The sequence below is a fragment of the Chanos chanos genome, chromosome 16 (genome assembly GCF_902362185.1).
Source record: "Chanos chanos chromosome 16, fChaCha1.1, whole genome shotgun sequence".
Lineage (NCBI taxonomy): Eukaryota > Metazoa > Chordata > Actinopteri > Gonorynchiformes > Chanidae > Chanos > Chanos chanos.
This window is the reverse complement of record NC_044510.1, coordinates 4,511,862-4,533,427: the sequence shown is the minus strand read 5'-3', so window position 1 is coordinate 4,533,427 and position 21,566 is coordinate 4,511,862. Positions and strand designations below refer to the sequence as shown.

Genomic DNA, 21,566 nt, shown 5'->3' with positions numbered 1-21,566 from the left:
CACCCCTGGCAAAGACAGGCTAAAGTTACGTTGACATTGAAATAACAAAGTCGAAGCATCGGTAGATACGACTATTTAGAAGATTCCATCTCGAATTCATAGAAAAATGAGAATAACCGCATAGCATCACAACATAACCACACAGTTACTTCAGTCACTCCAGCTACGACACATACGTTTCATTCGTGGTTTTCTGTTACCTAATTTTGTAATCCCCTTTGTATAGCTTTATGATTCAGCAAAATGTGTGACATAGAGCGTCTAAAAGTTTTAGTTCAACCCTTAACACAAACACAGAGATACTTTGAGACATCCGCGCTCAGTCTGCGCCCGCAGTTTTGTAACACCGGTAACTTAAACTCAGTGCGTTAAGGAGAAAGGGTGGTTAGCCAGCGTGACTTAGCTTGCGAGGATCAGTCATTTGAGCAATTCAGCCATAAAACATGAGCTAAACTGTGTAACTTACCTCTTAGATATCCAGCAGTAGCTACAAGTATTCGATAAAATGTTTTAGTTGTGTAGCGGGAACGAGTAGGTTGTACTGCTTTGTCCGTCTTTAAAATACGACGTGACAGAATACTGGCAACACATCGTTTTGTTCCGCCTCGGACACCGCCTTGGCTTCGCCAAACTAAAGATAGTAAGGCCAAAAATCCACGCTGTACGTGATGCCGTGGATTCTCACTGTGTTGCTATGATTTGGTCCGAATTATTTCGAATGCAAATTCAGGGAAAAGCGAACCATAAACGTTCAATATCTCGGAATGATGGGAAATAAACGAATGGTCAGGGAATAACTATCCCTGTAGTATTGGCCCATCCTTCAGCATTAAATAATTTTCAGACAATATTAATGATGCAAGAGCACAAAAATGCTGGAAAACTGTACGAAAAACATAATTTGAGTCGGGATCCAACGATCTGTTGGGCGTGTATTTTGTCTTGGGTCTATACTTTGCCTTTTTTTTCTTTTGCAGATTTAGGACACGACAAAGCCCCAGCAAGGGCTGATCAGCATATGTAATTGCAGATAAGGTATGGCTCTGTCTTCGATGATTATCGCATGCTCTACACCTTGAAGCAAGCTAAATAAACAAGGCAACCAACCAACAAATAGGGGGAAAAAAACTTTTCCCTGTTGAACCTACTGACGAATGTTTTCCACGAATAATTCACTCTATGATGAATAGTTGCAGTAGTAGTGCTGGAATTCAACGCACGGAATTTCTCACGAACAGTATAGTAAGTATGCTTATAATGCAGCACAAAAATATGTTGACCCTCTGTCGTCGTATCATTACTATAATGAAATGTTTAGCTTAACGGGGGCATCCTGTGGCCCAAGGGTTAGAGGAGTGGGCTTGTGCGCCTGCCCCTAGTGGTTGTGTGTGCTCACTACTGGAGTGTAAGCATGGGTCAAATGTAGAGGTTGAATTCACTACTCACAGTGTGTGCGCGTTCACAGAGATTTAATCTTTAATCTTTAATTTTTTAAACCTGTTGAGATAAATGCTTTCAACTTCTTGTTGTTGTTGTTGTTATTGTTGTTCATTTTTTATTAAGAAACAGTTTCTACTTTTACTATATATGTAAGTACACTGAAAGTGTTAATTCTACGAAGTCTGTGTCATGAACAAAACACAAACAGAACAGAAATGATATTTTAGGAAAAATGATCGTTATTTGAGTAAGAAATTATCTTATTGCAGCTGTTGTCAAATTATTCTTCATCTGAACAGGAAAACAGAGCAGCAAGTTGTATATACCCGAAGAGATGCAAACTTAAGGGACAAGGAACTCAGTTATTAGGAAACTAAAAAAACACCAGCAGTTACAGATGTGACTGGATTATTGTTCTGTCATTTAAAAAACTGATTTGAACAACAGTGTCACCGAGTTTGTGTGTTGCCTTTTCAATTAAACATTTTGACAGTTATACATCATCTTTCACTGTATTTTGCTGAACATATACATTTAAATTTTTACTTGTCCTCTCTTTTTAATCATAATGATTCAGTTACGATAATAAACTAAATGATCAAACAATTAAAAAAAATAAATAAACAAAAGTTTCATCAAATAATAAATCACAGCATGACACATACTAAAGATCATCTAAAACTCTACTACTAAAAGTCAAGTCTAATCAAAAGAAGAAACGGTAATTTAATGCTACGTTATGAAGCGTCTCATTGTACTCATAGAGATCTGCAGTGGAGTCATGTTTCTATTCTGGGCATCTTCAGCCAGCTCAGCCAGCAATCTGTTCAGCATGGTGTATACTATAACAGATATGGTCCAGCTGACTACACTTATTTAATAGGAACGCAGCCGAGGAAATAATGCATGTTTGATTTTTCTCCATGAAAAAATGCCCATGGGGGATTTTCTCACAACCCTCAGCTCACTCAGATATTTCCCCGATCAATCGGCAAGGTTCTCAACAAAAATGTTAAAACTGATTGATTTTTTTTTTATACTTTTTGGGGTCCTTTAAAAAGTTGGCCACATTTACAGAGATGCAGAGTAGCGGTCGTGACAAACCCGTCACATCAGAATACACACACTAGTTTCTCCTGAATATAGCTTTGAGCTTATGCTCCTAAGTACGTGTCACTTGTGCTTAGACAACTCCCTCTCAATGGTGTCCTCAAGATGTCCGAAATCATAGCTCCCTGGATCATGACTGGAGATCAAGAAGACATCAGGAGAGTACACACCAACGCTCTGGAGACCTAGGAAGAAAGAAGAGATGATCTGGAGATCTTATCTGCTGCTGTATCTGACAACCAATATTGTCAGTAGACTTTCGTAATTTCCTGAACAGAAAAACAACAATGAAATGTTTAATTTTCAGAAAATGATATGAATAAGTTAACCTTTTATGCAGTCTGACCGGATAGCATCCAGTGTCTTTTCCTTGTTGAAGCTCTTCTTCCTGCTTTCAGCATGAATGCTACAATCAATCTTTGATCGAATATAGTAAAACTTCTTCTTCATTTCGTTTATCTCCTTGGCCAGCTGAACATGGCACTCCCTGAATCGCTCTGATGAGACAATGATGAAGAAATCGTAACGCTGAAAACCAACTTGTTCAAGGTATCTGTCAGCTTTGAAGTTTGATGTCCCGATCCCTGGCAGATCCCACATTTTCACGTTTGGGTATTTGGGATGTGGGTAAACTTCTGGCTCCATGGTAATATGAGGGACTCCAGTTGGAGCAGCACCTTCATCGTCATCGTACAGACCTCGTAAGGCATTGACGAGTGTAGATTTACCAGAACCTGATTCCCCTGTAAAGGCTATGTTCAGTTCCACATCTTGTTGCTCAAAGTAAACTTGAATCTCCCTTACTGTAGTTGACAGATCCTTGTTGGCCGAATCCTCTTTAATTTCCTCCAGTTCAGCCGGACTGAGGACATCATACTCTTTTCCTTGTGCAGCCATCTTCATATGAGAGAGATTCAGTTCATTTAAACTTGCTACTTTAATGCTGTTATTTAATATATGTACGGCTAATGAAGAGTTATTCTGAATAATTTCTAGGTTCAGCGTTCAGAACGCTGAGTTATAAATAGAGTTTTTCAGGATAACTGTAATTTCACTGGGTTCTGGTTCTGAAATAAGGTTATGGTCACAGCTAAGTGATATTAGTATTAAGTCTAATAATCACAATGAACCATGAACTAGAATTTCTCTGTACCACTGGCACGACATTATTTTTACAGAAAGTGGCTAGCATTGTTTTGCTTTATTATCTTTTTTTGTGTATTAAGTATGATCAGTTATGCTACCGTGTTTTATAAATGGAGTTTTATGCTTTTTGCACTTATGCCTAGTGGCAATTTGTAAATCTGGTCAGTGGGTTGATCTCTGGTGATCATAACTCAGATGGTCTTTGTGCATTAACAGCATCATTGTTAATGTGTCTGAACGAGTCACTGGGGTGATAAAAGTCCAAAATCTATTCTATCTATAAAAAAAAACATTAGTATCATTAGAGTCCCAATTCCAACTGATTTCTTTATATAACAATTCCATATCCTGTATTCGATATATATACACCATGTACAATATCCCAGTAACGGTGTCAAGACAAACCCTCACTACCACACAGCCTGTGCATTTCTGTCAAATCTTTGTGAGGGATCAGAATGTGAGTGAGCCCTCGGGCTCCAAGTCACCTTTGAGTTCTCCTCCGACAGGCGGAGCTCTTTACAAGCCATGCTGGCACCCAGTGTGACCTGTCCTGAATCTGAAATGCAAGACACAAGACAGAGAGGATTCATCAAATCAAGAAAGCTCTGGTATTACACTTCTAGAGGTTTGAGGTAATTAACTTATTGTGACCAATCTACCATATCTATCAGTGTTTCTGTGCATGTTTACCAGTGAATCAGTGAAGTATTATCATATTGCTTATTTTCAGTGGAAAAAAAGGGAAAAAAGTGAGCAGTAATATGAAACTGAGATCAAGTTTAAACTGAAACCAGGTAACCTGTAATCCTGCATTGTCTCAGGCTCCTGTAATGCTTTTGGCAATGCAGTGCAATGAGTAAATTAGTCCATTCTAGTATGTTCAATATACAGTCTGTCCCAAAAATGTATCAAACATTGTTAATGAAGTATTACAATATGCTGTTCCTATAGTCATTATCTGTCACCACAGTTAGTCAAAGCCAGATTCCATTACTGCATGATGGCAAGACCAGAAAAGAGTTCTATCACTAATTCAAGTGATTTTATGATTTCTCTCACACACAAACACATACACACATTAGGAATTAGAACCTCTAATGCAACATCATTGTTAATTAGAACAATTCAATAAAGACAATTAATAACGAAATATTTTTCCAACCTTTTCCTGAAGCTTTGATCACATCTCCACTGAGGAATTCCTCTAATTTAATTTTCACTTCCGAGACAGATTTCTTCACGTCATCAAAAGAAGAGACAGGCTTGATAATGATGCTGGGTGAATCTTTATATCCAGAACAAACAGAGAGAGACTGGAAATCCTACAGAGAGATTAAAAAAAGATGTAACACAGACATGAAAATGTTTATTTAGATAAATTCGCAAAGGTTCAAGTGATGATTCCCTGTAAGTAATCAGAGAGTCAGTGGTGTTACCTGGAGGAAATGGATGTGATCCTCTGTGTGTGAAAGCTGCTCCAGCTCAGAGTCTCTCTTCCTCAGATCAGCCAGCTCCTGCTCCAGTTTCTTAATTTGACCTTCAACCTGACTCAGTTCAGCTTTCTCCTGAACTCTGATCCACTCTTTCACCTCAGAGCACTTTCTCTCAATGGAGCGAAGCATCTCAGTGAAGATCTTCACACTGTCCTCCACTGCGGTCTGTGCTGAGAACTGTTTGGAGACGCACAGAAAGGAGGGAGATTTCAGCAGCTCATACTGGGACTGCAGACAGCCTTTTTTCCACAGAGTGACTCTGTGGGACTGGAAAATGACCCAAAATGGTTCTCCTCTCCTCTGTTAACTACTCACTTTGAGAGAATTCACAACCTGTTTCAGCTCCTGCAGCTCCTCCTCTCTCCTCCTAATTCTCTGCTGAGAATTCCTCAGGGTCTCTTCCAGTTGCCTCTGTGAAGAAGTATAATGTATGTATAAACATTTATGGACATATTATAGCTTGTATATAGTAAACAGAACTGTGGCATTGTTCTGTGCCATCCTGTTTCCCATGAAGACAACCATTCGTCATTAGAAGGTGTTACCTACTTTCCAGAAAAATATAATAAATTATGTTACTTAAAGTCGAATGAATAATGATTCTGTTTAACAGGAAAAGATAGATGCTTGATAAACAGATGACATACTATGAATGAAACAGATGGTAGTGTGACAAAATATGTGCCCAACCAATCTAAAAATCCTATGTAAAAGAACCAGTGCCCTCTAGTGTCAAAAATAAAACTAAACAAAATTAGAAAGAAGAAAATGCCTTCTTCAATGTAGATACGTATAAATTGATCCTTATTTCAAACAAAAGCAAATAACTTTACTCAGCTCATGCCGGTGGGAGGGTGACAACTTCTCTTACCTGTTTATCTGCCCTCTCAGCAGCTGCTGAGACTGTATCATGGCCTTTGTGTTCATACATTACACACAAATAGCAGATCATCTTTCGGTCAGTGCGACAGTAAATTTCAAGTAGCTTGTCATGCTGAGGACAGATCTTGTGCTGTAATTTTGTGGAGGCTTCCACCAACCTGTGTTTCTCATAGGCAGGAGATTCAAGGTGAGTTTGAAGGTGAGTTTCACAAAATGATATCAGACAAACCAAACAGGACTTGACAGCTTTCAGTTTTCTCGCTGTACAGACGTCACACTCAACATCTCCTGGTTTAGCATAAGAGTCTGGAGATAAAACACCTTGGAGTCTTGTCTTTCTTAGTTTCTCTGCCAGTTCAGCCAACATGGTGTTTTTCTTCAGAACAGGCCTCGAGGCAAAGGTCTCCCTGCACTGCGGGCAGCTGTAGGCTCCTTTCTGATCATCCTGATCCCAAAAGCTTTTAATACAACACATACAATAACTGTGTCCACAGGCAATAGTCGCCGGATCTTTTAGTAGATCCAGACAGATTGGACACATGAGGGACTCCTCAGCCGATAAAGAAGCCTCTGCCATTTTACTGCAGAAATAGAAAGTGTGCAACACAGAAAGAGTTTCATTTTGGTTGCACTTTGAGCAGGGAGTGGCTTCCTGGCTCCATTTGTTTTTCCAGGTTTTATTATAGGTAAGGAGAGAGAGAGAGAGAGAGAGAGAGAGAGAGAGAGAGAGAGAGAGAGAGAGAGAGACAACAAATTTGGTAGGTGGATTACCATTTTTATTTTTCATTTATAAAATGTATTTTTTGCAAACCCCAGTCCCCAAATTATGACTGAACTCATAATTCTCTTGCATGAGGCCTAAAATTCTACGTGCAAATCTTTGTCTACTCATTGTCAAAACTCACTTCAAATTTCTCCCATGTGTGACTCAATTTTAATTGATGCAATTAAGCAAATGAACGAAAATTATTTAGGCTATGCAAATAATGAATATGAACTCACAGAATGACTACAGATAATTTAAGATCTGAATCCAACCTCATGATGAAAACACTGATACTATTCATGTTATTGCCACAGACAATATGCTAAGGGTATAACTATAAAAGATTTTATTTCGTGTAGCAAATAGTCAATAGTAGTGTGGTTTTGAGGGAACTGGCCTCATAGTTGTAGGTTTGTGGGTTTAAATCCAATTTGATCTCCCCTTCATTAAGGCAAAAAGAGAGTGTGTGTGAGAAACCTGTGATATCAAGGTTTTGCTCACTTCCACTTCTGACACCCAGCTATACCTGTCCTTCCCCCCAAAGGATATCACAATCTAAGCATGCATCTCTGCATGCCTCACTGACATTGTAACTTACATGACGGAGCCCCACCTCCAACTCGACCTGTCAAAAAACAGAACTTCTGGGGATTATTCCAGAATGTGGGTTTAATGAAAATCAGAGTTTGTTAAGTCAGAGCAAGTGGTAAACTTCCCAATAGAAGAGTCCTATGGCTTTATTTCGTTAGGTGAATGAAGCCGTGGGGCTCTTCTAGTAGTAGGTTTACTACTTACTCTGAGTTAACTAACTCTGAGATTTCACCAAACTCGCGTTCTGGAATACCCCCCTGGTCATCCTAGCCAGTCCTTCAATTCATCATAGCATCTGCTTCAGCTAGGCTCATCTTCACTTTTACCATCAAAGTCCACCAGAAACTTAGGCATGATGGAAGACTAGCCCTCACAGAACACATTACAGCAACCTCCTGATCTTGCAGATTCATTTGTACAACATCAGGAAAATCAGACCATATCTGTCAGAAAAAATCCTATTAAAACAGTGAACAAATACATTATATGTTAAAATATAATAATACTCTTTTGGTGTATTGGATAAGTACTTAATATATATGTGTACCTATGAGAAATTTTGTATACAAGGAGTCCACTAACCCCCCCCCCCCCCAAATTTTAGTTTCATTTTGAAATACAGGAAACTGCTGAGCAGAAGTACTAACTTATACTTATATTTATACTTATACTTATACTAACCTCATCGTGATAGATGTTTCAGTCCATTTTGTGTCTTCTCTTTTTGCGTTTTCCTATCACTTCCCTTAACATTCAGGTGACTGCCACAGACAGGAACGTAGCTCTGTGCCGTTGCTTCCTGCATGTGCTTTGACCATGGACACTGATTCAGACACAGCTGTCTATGAAAACTTTCAGTTTGATTCTGGGGTGATGTCTCCAAAAACACAAGGTCAGTTTTATACTTTTTTCACTGAAGTGACCACAGTGGTAACATCAGATCTGTCTATCTATCTATCCATGTGAGGAGAGAAAGAGGGGTTTGTGTGTGTGTGTGGCTGTGTGTATATATATATATATATATACACATACACACACACACACATATATATATATATATAATACCATTTTTTTCTACAGTTTGCTCACTGTAAACTTAATTTACAGTTTAATACTGTTATAATATATGTAGTAAAACATGGCCCTGTACTTTATTGAATTTACAGTATACTGGTGGCAGCAGGTTAGCCAGTACAACACTGGGTTTTTTTTTGTTTTTACATTAACAATGGAATTTCACCATAATCCCAAATGCAGTACCAGGTAGTCATTTTTGTAAATAGAGATTATTACTGGCAATGTTGATGACAGCCAATGTGTGTGTGTGTGTGTGAGTGCAAGGATACAGTTATAGAGTGTGCACACGTATACACATCATGAAATATCTACTGCTGCTTACAGGTCATGTGTGCATTTTCCTTTTGTTTTTTAGTTCAGAGTTCAGGCAGTAGGCAGAAGGGGCTAGTGCCTGCAGTGATCATTGTCTCTGTTCTCCTCATCATCTCTCTGTTGGCAGTTGGAGTACTGGCTTATTTGTGTAAGTTTTGCTCAAATAGCATATTCACAACACACACACACACACAAACGCGCGCGCGTGTGCACGCACATATACCAACACACAGATGCATGCACGCACACATTTAGACATTTATCGTATAAATTATAGTAGAGTACTACCTATAGCATTCCGAAAGACTAATATTGGTCTAAGTATGTAAATAAACCAATTTTATGTACAAAAATGGAAGCTGTTGCATGAGATGATTTTGTCTGTTTTCAATAACGATAACAAATGTTCATTATTTGTATCTGTCTGCTAAATTTTGTAGACAACAACGCAGCAGGAGGTGAGTTAAAAAAAAAAAAAAAACCTTCAAATAAAGCAAATGCCCTTTGACCTTTGCTTTCAAAATAGTTCATTACCCATTATCATACTTCAGCGAGTAAAATTTTTTGACAATCCTCAGCGCACTTTACCCGACCTGTTCAAGTCCTAAATCATGCAACCACAGGTGGAGAAAAGCCAGGTTGTGGGTGTTTGGATAAAGGTAAATATTTGATGTTATCAATTATGAGCACAGTAAAAAGAGCTACGAGATTATCGATTGTAAAACAAGCAGATACAGACATTAATGGACAGAACTCAATGAAAAGACGCTTTTTTTCATCACATGTATCCACTTTTCATTTTGCAGTACTTGTTATGTAACTTGTATGGTAAAACGTGAGCTAATGGAGGAACTGAGAGAAACCTCCATATTACACAAGATCTGACCACAGAGAGAGGACTGTGTGCACCAGCACAAAACATTTAAACATTAAACCATTTATGTCCCAGTGTCAACTAATTTACACATTTCAGCCACACGAGGCTTCTACTACTATTAAACTACTATTCATTTCTTTTTAACTTATTACAACTGATAATAATAATAATAATAATATTAAAAGTTAAAGGAGGTTGTTTCTCTCTCAAAGCAAACATTTTGCAGTTAAAGTGCAAAGTTGCAGTCTGTTTTCTCTCAGTGTTACAGAACGAAAAAGAGAGACAACCGTCTCTCTCTCTCTCTCCCTCTCTCTCTCTCTCTCTCTCACGCACACACGCACACATACACACACATACACACACACACACACACACACACACATATATACGTTCACATATGCTTCCCCACACAAAATCTTTTTCTCCTCCCACTTCACAGTTTCTGGCTACCTATTAAGGACAGAAACGCTGATCTGTTCTAGTACGGGATCTTATGTTTTTTCCACGGACAAAAGGAACTGGATGAACAGTAGGCGGCGCTGTCAAAATCTGGGTGGAGACCTTGTCATCGTCAACAGCACAGAGGAACAGGTGCAGTAAGAGAGAGAGAGAGAGAGAGAGATGCTGAATCTTTTGACCCCTGTTTTTCAATTTACATTTTGAATCTGCAGGTGACGCTGAAGCGATTTTGTACAAATTTTTACAGTTTTAGTAAAATATGTGAACTGTTACAGTGCAAGATATGAACTTTTTAAAGGCTAAAAGTTAAAGGTTATGTGTTTACATTTCAGGAGTTCCTCGCTGGAAAAGTTTGCACCATTCAGATCCCCAGTTATTATTGGATTGGTCTGACTGATGAGCTCACAGAAGGGGTGTGGCTATGGGTGGACCACACACATTTAGATGATAACCTATCGTAAGAGCCAGTCAAAACCTATTTTTCTGAATTCATCTGAAAGAACAGTCATTCTCATATGTAATTTCCTGCTAATCTCATAAGTGTTGTCTCTTTAAGGTGGTGGCAACACCAACCAGATGACTGGAAAGCACATAATCCACTCGGAGAAGACTGTGCGGTGTACAATGTAGGAAAATGGGCCGATGTGTCCTGTTTAGGGACACACAGGAGAATATGTGAAATTCCCTGTCTCTAAAAAAGTGTTAACATGTGTGTATGTCTGCATGTCTGTATGTATCCACAATTTAAAAAAAAGTGTTAAAAGTTTTACACATGTGATTATGATTATGGTTATGATTATGATTGTGATGATGGTGATGATGTTTTTGTAACTTCTGTTTAATGCACTCAGAGGTTCATTACAGCCATTTATCAAATAACCCGCTGATCAGTTGATCAAAAAAAACAAACAAACAAAAAAACCCCTCAGTATGGAACTACTCTGATGGAGCACTGGCTAAATGCTAAATTCAAGACATTCGTCATTTTATGCAGCTTAGAAACAACTGTGCAATATTCCTAAAACGAAAACAGGCCACTAGGAGAAACACAGGAGAGTGTGTGGGTGGTAGCCAGAGGTTTATTGGTGATTAAAATGCGGGGTAAATGCAGGAGCAGATTACAATCCTATATGTTCTCTCAGTCCTGACTAATGTGTATTCTTTATAGAGCAGTGTAACACTGCTTTGATTGTTGCCTTGGTACCAATGCCTTGGTATAATTATGCAGGAAAGCTTATTAAAAACGTATTAATTATTTTATTGCATTTATGTTTAGTGTCCGTGCACAGCGCGTATAGCCCGGACAGATTCCTTTAAAATGTTTAAAAATGTTTAACTTCATTTCTGTCTTAGTAAAGCAGATTACTGAGACATTAAAAGTCCAACAGTGAACAACGATGATTCTCACGTGTTGTTTTATAACAAATCTTATACAGTGTAAAGCCAATATTTTGATGCTTTGTGAACTGTTTCAAAAATGCGTCAGTAGTGCGTTGAACCTGATTAAAGCTATTGAGACAAACCGCAACGCTTAAAGCCGACAGCGACAGCCTGGTAATAAATCAGAAGCCCCTTCAACATTTAAAGTGAGAAAACCAGGTCAGTTCGTAATTTCCACTTTGGACAGGGAGTGGTGAGTTGAAGACATGCTCTGCATGTATATTTCTGCCTGCGGTTGAAAAACTCACGAAATGTACAAACCGTTAGGCTCGGACTCGCTATCCATGCACTCACAGACAAACTCGCAAATACCCTTGCCTTTTTTCATCGTCTGTGGAAATGTCCAAAGAGCCTAAGCCGCTTTTTCCTGACGCTGAGCGAGAATTGGGAGGAAAGCCTTCGAGGAGAGCCAAAGGTGGGCGTCTAGTTCTAATTCTTCTCTTTTGCCCATGGTGACACATGGTTCAAACGTGGTTTTTCCATGTCTCACCCTCTTCTACACCGACAGAAATAAGAGCGACGGGAGACCACATTACACCGCAAATGTGCTTTTCTTTTCTTTTCTTTTTCTTTTCTTTTTTTTTTAAACCTTGTTTATTGGGTTTTCAACATTTATAGTGACCAACATTTATAAAATAATTGCACTTGTTTATTCAAAAAAATGTGCTTTTCTTAGATTTAATTTGAAAGAGTTATTAGGAGTTTGAATGAAAATTGAAATACAGACTTTAAAATAAATTTGGTTTTCATTAACCAATTTGTAATGGTATAAAGAAGAACGAATTCATGGGAGCATGTAGAAATTTGATATATGTCTCTGTGTTGGTGCATATAATTTGTGAGTTTGTGTTTTGTAGGGGTTACCATGGTGACTGTTTTCTCTGTTGTCGTCTTCCACTCTTTATTGGTCTGTGGAAAACTGGCATGTTCTTGTGAGCATATCTCCTTCTCTCTCATTGTTTCTCTCTCTGACACACTCACACAAACACACACATACACACAAACTCATGTATTTACAGATGCATACTGTGTCAAACACATACACAATAACACACACTCACACACAACCACACACACACTCACATTTACTCCTTACTAAGCAATACTAACTATTATCATCACATGTGAGATTTTCCTATGTCGGAGTACACAGTGAATTTGTGATAATTTATTATTATTATCATTATTATTATTGTTGTTGTTGTTGTTGTTGTTGTGTTTCAGACTGCAGTATAAGTGGAGCTCAAAAGATGTCTAAAAATTCGTCCAGTGAAGGTATGTGATTTTAAACAAAACACCATAGCCTGTGTACAAATGAACTGAACATTTTTGCAAACTGCCACCTAAACCCTCTTTAAACCACAGGAGTATTTTTTCCCTTCTGCTGTAAAACCAACCACAGACGTGCGTACTTTCAAAGAAAATGCACGCAACCGCACACACATGCGCCTGTTTCTCAAGAATGCAAACTTTAAGTGGATTCTTCCTCATGCAGGTTACTGTGATGAGATGCTGAAGAGGAGAGATGTACCTGTCATGCACTGTTCACATCCAGGTGGATGCATAGCCGTTACTACCGCTGTATTACTATATTACTACTGTATTTACTGTAATCAAAACATAGTCACTGTTGTCAGATTCGGTTATGCTGGCTTTCTGGCTGTCAGTGATTGCTTTTTGGGGTTTGGTAACAACCTTTGACAGTTTGGCTCTTTCTTTCTCCATATTCTCCTTTCTCTCTCTCTCTCTCTCTCTCTCTCTCTCTGGCATACACTCACATACACACACACACACACACATTCACACACACACACACACTCCACAGTTTCTAGTGGTTTGTCAAAGAAAGAGACACTGATCCGTTCTAGTACGGGATCTTATGTTTTCTCCACGGACAAAATGAACTGGATGAACAGTAGGGGGCGCTGTCAAGATCTGGGTGGAGACCTTGTCATCATCAACAGCACAGAGGAACAGGTGCAGTGAGAGAGAGAGAGAGAGATGCTGAATCTTTTGACCCCTGTTTTTCAATTTACATTTTGAATCTGCAGGTGAAGTTGAAGCAATTTTGTACAAATTTTACAGTTTTGGTAAAATATGTGAACTGTTACAGTGCAAGATATGAACTTTTTAAAGGCTAAAAGTTAAAGGTTATGTGTTTACATTTCAGGAGTTCCTCGCTGGAAAAGTTTGCACCATTCAGATCCCCAGTTATTATTGGATTGGTCTGACTGATGAGCTCACAGAAGGGGTGTGGCTATGGGTGGACCACACACGTTTAGATGATAGCCTATCGTAAGAGCCAGTCAAAACCTATTTTTCTGAATTCATCTGATAGAACAGTCATTCTCATATGTAATTTCCTGCTAATCTCATAAGTGTTGTCTCTTTAAGGTGGTGGCGGTACCGACCAGATGACTGGAAAGCACATAATCCACCCGGAGAAGACTGTGCGGTGTACAGTGCAGGAAAATGGGCCGATGTGTCCTGTTTAGGGACACACAGGAGAATATGTGAAATTCCCTGTCTCTAAAAAAGTGTTAACATGTGTGTATGTCTGCACGTATCCACAATTTAAAAAAAAAAAGTGTTAACAGTTTTACACATGTGATTATGATTATGGTTATGATTATGATTGTGATGATGTTTTTTTAATTTCTGTTTAATGCACTCAGAGGTTCATTACAGCCATTTATCAAATAACTCGCTGATCAGTTACATCACTGCACCTCACCAGTCAGTAAATATATCTCATTTCTTACCCTGAGTTGAATACAAAGAATAACAACAGAGAATAACAACAACTTTCATGTGTTCAATTCTGTTGCACTGCTCAGGACTCCAGACTGCATGGGCATAAGTCTATACTCTCCATCAGGCTACAGTGAAAAGGATCTTGAGTCTTGGTTATACTAAATAATAAATTTGATTGTCACAAATACTCAGAGGTGTTGGGATACATTCGCAGGGTAAGCTTTAATCATTGGCAGATGTCACGGTACATTTTAATCCTGTAACTGAAAACCCTGAATTGTCCTTTGGCCTCATTGTCATTAAGTACCACATGATGAAAGACCTGTATGTGAGTTATGACAGAGACAGTGTCATGGTATTTATAATGAATCTACTTTATTTTCATTGATATGTCATATGTAAATGTGTTACACACACACACACACACACACACAGACACACACACACACAGAGGCCCCTGAGACAGTCCAGGTCTCAGTAGCGGGCTGTAAAATGCATGTGAGAATAACATACACTGAGAGACAGAACCAGGGGACAGGAATCATATACATCTAAGGCCCTGTGGAATATTCTGCTCCAGACAGATAAGTAAGTGATTACTAACCAACCAGCAGTGCTGGTACATGTTGCAATCTCAAGTGACGACGGTTAACAGCAAAAAGACGGAACGAAACCAAGAACCGAAGGAGGAACTACAGAGAATGTGGAAGGGGAGGACCACGCCCCTGACCACTAAAAGAGTGGAGGAGTGTATGTATGTATGTATGTATGTATGTGTATGTATACGTGTATATGCATGCACATATGTATATGTGTATATACGTATGCATGTATGTATGTATGTGTATGTATGTATACGTATATGTACGTATGCATGTATGTGCGTATGTGTGTGTGTATGTATGTATGTATGTATGTGTATATGTAATGTATGTTTACAAAAAAAGGCATCTATTGTACTACAGTACATGTGTTGTACTATTTCTTTGGATGAATCACATTGCTTTTTAGCTAAAAAAAATTCACTCAAAACAAAATCACTGAACATACAAGCAGATGACAACTTCTGTGTGAGCAGTTATGTCATGAGTTATTTGAACTTTTGCCTGAGTCATTTTCCAGAGAGTTTTCTTTACTTTTACTGAAGTATGGCTTTTGGGCACTTCATACAACACTGATTATTAGTCAGGTACTAATACACGTTTACACACACATAAATATTTATCTGGCATCAGTTACCTTGTATTACCTTAATGACATGATTCCCTACAGAGGATTCAAATATTATTAAATGGTGATTCTAAAGAACAGTAAACATGCAATATTTATCCCCTGTCAACATAAGTGCAGAGCATGACTGCATTACTCTCTGACATCCACCTCTTGCAGTCTCTTTTTTTTATAGACAGTTTAATTTATGTTCTTGTTTCTGTGGACTTAATGCTGAATGGGGTTCTGAAATTTCCAACGGTATGAGATGTATGGAGAGAAACCATTGTAACAGTCCAGCAACCACAAGACATCCCTTCCCAGAACAGCAAGGACATGATAGAAGAACCTGGCCGATCCCAGCTAAAATAATGACATAAGATCTCTCCTGCAAGCAGAAACACAAGTTAAGTATAAAAAATTACTTTGACTGCGGCAGAAACTGTCACCTTTCGTACATGACCCCGTTCCTGGAAATTGCCTAAACATTTACAGACAACGCTGAACGTTAGTGTTCATGATACGCTTCGCTACGTTATCCAACTCTTAAATTTAAGAGTCAAGTATGTAACCGCAAATACTTAAACATGAGCTCCTGCACGAGGTCTTGTCATTAGTGTAAAGTACATTATAGATAAGTGTATTTTTAGTAAAAAGAGGTGGGGGGTGAGGACAAACATGATAAGAGGTGTTATGTACTACTGAAGAGAAAAATGAAAAGAGAGATTACGTATCAGATGAAAGAACGATCGCTCTCTATCTGACGAGCTGTCAAGATACTGAAAGCATGGAATAGAACTATGTGAACGATCACATCTATTCAGGCATCTCATTTCAGCAAAGTCTCTCTCTATTTGCACTGATTTGAAGTTTTAAACTTGCGTGGACATCTGCAGTTAATGTGTGAACAATGATTCTGTGTAACGGATTTATAAACATAACAGTTAATAATCCACTTTGTAATCCTTTGTAATGGCTTTATGGTACTGGTAATTCCAACTGCCCTTTCTTGCAGATCAAACACTTCCGTAATGTAAAGTTGTACTTACTTTAAAAAAAAAAAAAATTGTTTAGTGTGAATTTGTTCTCTGAGCTTAAAGTCTAAAACAAAGACCAGTCATATCAAATTGACTACAAATCAACCCGTGCTACTTTTGTTCGTTGGCTTCTGTTTGGTCGGGATGAAAGAACCTTAACAGGCCACTTCACCAATTAATTATAAGCAGAATCGACATAATGTCTTCCACAACAAGCAAAAGAAAATTGCTAACAGCTGCTTTCCCTCATATTTATTCAGGAAAGTGCCATCATATCTTTTTTTCCAGGGAGTCTCATTTGATCACATTCAAGCTTTACTACTGACTTATTTAGATTTATTTACTTTTGTGTTTGCAGTATAGTAGTATTGCAAGTGATGCATAGCAAGTTGCATTACATATAATAATTGCATTGAAAACATATGACATGCGCAGTAAATCCCTGATTCAGACAGTATTGTCATGTTGATCCAGTTGCAAACTAGGTTATAATATTGTGGTGTCGGAGAGTGGTCATTGGCCCTGATGACATGTTTGAAGCAGGTGTGTGTTGGGGAATGTTTACTGACGTTTTTTGGGATATGTGCTTCTATGTTTTAAGTTTTTATGTTACAGATAGTAATTTGGGACGTCACCATTTTGGTGAAGTGTAGCCACAGGTATCAGAATGGTTGTTCTGTTTGCACCCAAATATTTGATTTTTAGTAAAAACTCCTAACCTTACTTTACTCTGTATTCCACAGTGAGTTAGACAGTATTTTTGAGTACGCGATCATCATCACGTAGCATCATACCTCGGTGTAGTTAAGTTTACAGTTAAGTGGAAGTGAAATGAAAACACAATTTAATCTGTAATATAATTAAATTAGCCTTTTTCTACCGCTCTCTCTTCCTCTGGAATGGTTTACCTACAGAGGTTAGGGAGGCAAACTCTCTCCAACCTTTAGAACCAGATTGAAGACTTATATATTCTCTCGAACTTATGCATAATATAATTTTGAGTTTGTTATAGACATGTAAAGCCATTTGAGACTATTCATAGTGATATTGGGCTCTAAATAAAGTTACTTTATTATGTTATTATTATTATTATCATTAATTAATGCTGTATAGAAAGACGTTGAAACAACGTCGCGATCTCAACGTTGATTCGATTTTCAAAATCAATACTTAATTAAACGTTAATTCAGCGTCGACACAAAACCTTATATTCATCAATGTTGAAAAGTAAGACGTTGAAACAACGTCTCGATATCAACGTTGGTTCGATTTTCAAAATCGAAACAAAATTCAGCGGTGATTCAACTTTGATCCATGACGTTGACTCAACTGTGAGTAAACGTTGAAATGCTGTGATTATCGGCTGGTAAAATGTATGACACACTTCGTTGTCAAGGCGACACGAGACCGCTCTACAGCTCCACCCACGTCCCTCCAGGTGGTGGCCAGAGAAAATTTACAATCATCATTATAGCGACCAAAATTATCACGCTTATCAGTATTATCGCGGTATTGCTAAATTTGTGCTGAAAATGTTCAAAAAGTTCTGATATGCGATGTAATATGAATTACCTGCAGTGAGTTCTTGAGCAGTTTTTTACACAGGTGCATAAGCAGCTTGTCTTTTGAATACATGCCTGAGTGTCTGTGTCACTGTAGATGAGGACAAGTGACCAGTCACATTGCTGGGTTTGCCTGCTGCATGCCGACTCTGTAAATAAGGGAATAGCAAAAGTATTATGATGATGATGATGGTTATTATTATTCTCTCTCTCTCTCTCTCTCTCTCTTACACACACACACACACACACACAGAGTCCATCTTCTGTGTTGCATTTTAAGTATATGCAATGACCCCATGCAAAATTCAAATAAATACAAATGACTCTTAAGAAGACAGTGATAGTAACTGCATTGAGCCCATCAACTGACATAAATACAGAGGAGTATAGTTATGAGGTATTAGGAATCTGACTGATGCACTAACTGTTAGTCGCTTTGGCTAAAAGCGTCTGCTAAATGCTAAATTGTAAATTGTATAGTGCTTCTCCTGTTGGAACACTTTTATACGATGGAGTATTAGGGGTACACTGAGGGGGGAAAATTCTGAAATTCCGAGAATAAAGTCGTAATTGAGAAAAAAGTTATCATATTACGAGAATAAAGTCATAATTTAACAAGGAAAAAACGTGTAATTTTTAAGAAAATATAGGCTATCACTCGTAACCAACAAAACGGGGGCTACTAGTAATAGCCTGTGTCTGGCAACCACTGTTTCAAGATTCAAGAACTTTATTATCATTGTGCAAGCACAACGTCGTGTCGTGCCACACACATCAAATTCCTGATACTTATGATAATGTGGTGCTTTCGTGCCAGAGGATTAAGTCTCTTGTTATCTGTGAAACCTATATCTATACTAAAGTATAACTGCTCTACGTTCTTCATTTTAACGCAGTCGGCAGGCTGCTCTTCTGATACCTCCCCTCTAAAATAATACGTAGCCTAAAATTACGGATTTATTCTTGTAAAAAGGTTTTAAGTGTTGCCCCCTTCCACAGCGATTTTCTATCTGCATGTTCATATTAAATGAAGGAAAGCCACAGCATTGTGTCCAATGTGTACTTATTCAAAATGTATACTGTTGTTAGCATGCAGAATGCTTGACTTTACTCCGTATTGTTTGATTTAGCAGTGCCTTTGAAGATTTGCAAGGTTTATTTAATTCTGCACAGGGAAGACCAAAGCAATGTGTGCCTATCTTTGGAATGATGAAGGGTACTAAAGCACTTCCCTCTGTGCTAACGGAGCTTTCTAGATAAAGTCAGAGGGTTTCCTAGTACTTTTCTTTGTGTCTTGTGTTGATATCAGGAGGTTTATAGTTCTTTGAAGCATGAATCGTGTTATTAAGTTGAATTGCTTTATTGAGCAATGTCTTTGAAGATTTGAATCACGTTATTAAGTTGAATTGCTTTATTGAGCAATGTCTTTGAAGGTTTGCAGTCTGAATGCAGTTTTAGCTGGGTTCAGCCACGTTACCAGGAGCTCATGTTAAATGAAGACTAAACCGCAGCACTGTGTCCTTGTCTTTTTAAGAAGGGATGGACCTCAGATACATCCCTCTGTATGTAAGACCTTGGCGATTATGGTTGATTTGGAATTGAGTGGAACCCAGGAGGGCCTTAAAATTTGACTAACCTTTGGTTGTTATCAAGCACATTCTTAATATTCATACAATGAATATCCTTTGTATCAGGGAGTGTGTTCTTATTTCAAGTTTGAAGTTCTTTGTAGCATGTTGTGTGAGTGTTATTACAGTAGGTCACAATTATTCTGTTGCGCTCAAGAAATCATTAGAAAATGCATTATCAGGGTTTCTGAAAGTATCAGCACATTCAGTTTAATGCTTTTTGGGTCCTTTTAAATTTCACTTTGAGGCTATTTTAATGCCATTTTGACCCACTTGTTACACAATTTAGGCTACATAGGAGCTAAATTTACCAGTCGGAGAGTTTTTGTGGGAGAGTTCTCTGCCGAATATGTGTTTTACAGTGGGACAGCCACTGTAACAATGCAAAAGAATTAAAACATGGTGGAGTGGCAACACACTAGACAGAATGAAATGACTGACCAGATATGTTCATTTGCATATATGAGTGAGTAAGAAAATGTAGTGGAGCAGCAGAGTCAGAAACACCTGTAAGAGACCCAAAATCAAGGGCTTTTCATAACTTCAAAGTTACAAAGAACAGAGCCATCAAATCTGTGTTGTATATGTGCTTTAGTGTAGACTGAGCTTTCTGATGTAAACTGGGAGACATCATTTCAGTATCCTACAACCAGCATAGGTAGCCTATACTTTAATGGAAAACTGGGATATGAACATCAATGGTTTGGACCCACACCTGAAAATCTGTTGGTGGCCAGATAGGGATGACCTAGTGAATGCTCAGGTAAAGAGTTGACACTTGTGCCAGTCTTCAGACAAATCTGCTGCTCCTTTCGTTGAGCCATTGCAACCCATGCAGTTTCCATCAGAGGCATGGGAGGAGTTAGGTATTGACGTGGTCGGCCCTTTCAAGACTGCCGCTTGGGATTGCCGCTTTGCCCTGACGCTGACTATCACAGTAAGTGGCCTGAAGTAGCCTTCATGGCCTCTGCTACCGCTGTGAACGCCATTAGTTTTTTAATGTCAGCCTTTAGTGGATCTACGTACAATAGCATCAGATAATTGATAATGACATACAGCACATACCTACTTCTGTGTATTGCCTGGCAGCGAATGGTGCTGTTGAACGTTTTCACCTCTTGTTTAAGTCCGGCATCCAGTCCACTATCCTGCAAGAGAAGCCATGGAAGACCACGGGCATGGAAGTGTACCGTGCTACTCAACATGTTACCGCCAGACTTTCTCTGTTTGAGTTACTGCATGGCAGAAAAACGCGCACACACCTTGATGTCCTTTCCCCGCTATGGTGAAGCAAAGATGAAAGCCTACTCTGACTCAAGCCGTTGGGCCCGCTCGCCTGTTATCAAAGAAAGGGGCAGAGTGCGCATTCAGAAGCCAACTCATGTTCTGAAGGCGCATCCAGGTTACTTCCAACCGCTGGAGATCAAAACAAAAGTCGGCCCTTGCGCTTACCTATTGGCTGACGGCAAGAAATGGCATGCATCCAGTCTAGCCAAATGCCATGCACCTGCTTCACCTCCAGGACCCAGGAGCTTGGCGGAGGATTTACCTAACCATTGCCTTCCAGTTCCTGACTATCATTTTCCCATCACTGACCCTGTGAGGACTCGCACTCCCCCTGCTCGTGTGAGACGACCACCTAGTTGGCTTGAGGCCTGTGTGACATAATCACACGCCAAGTTACACTAACATTTACACTCATATTGCTTACACGCACACAGACCCGTGCATAAATGCTTAAAATAGCTTATTCAAGTTACTGAATGCACCTTGTTGAAAA

At 38.8% G+C, this 21,566-nt stretch overlaps 1 protein-coding gene and 1 pseudogene across 1 annotated transcript; both read right to left on the bottom strand.

Annotated features, from left to right (window-relative positions):
- Positions 1 to 275: 275 nt before the first annotated feature.
- On the bottom strand, positions 276 to 3,447 carry LOC115829723 (T-cell-specific guanine nucleotide triphosphate-binding protein 1-like; annotated as a pseudogene).
- A 659-nt stretch (positions 3,448 to 4,106) lies between these two features.
- On the bottom strand, positions 4,107 to 6,651 carry LOC115829722 (E3 ubiquitin/ISG15 ligase TRIM25-like). The gene is made up of 5 exons (XM_030793890.1): positions 6,064 to 6,651; positions 5,508 to 5,603; positions 5,136 to 5,369; positions 4,862 to 5,021; positions 4,107 to 4,255 (listed from the first exon to the last, which is right to left on the bottom strand). The coding sequence occupies exons 1-5, from the start codon at positions 6,649 to 6,651 to the stop codon at positions 4,107 to 4,109; spliced, it is 1,227 nt and encodes a 408-aa protein (XP_030649750.1).
- Positions 6,652 to 21,566: the final 14,915 nt, after the last annotated feature.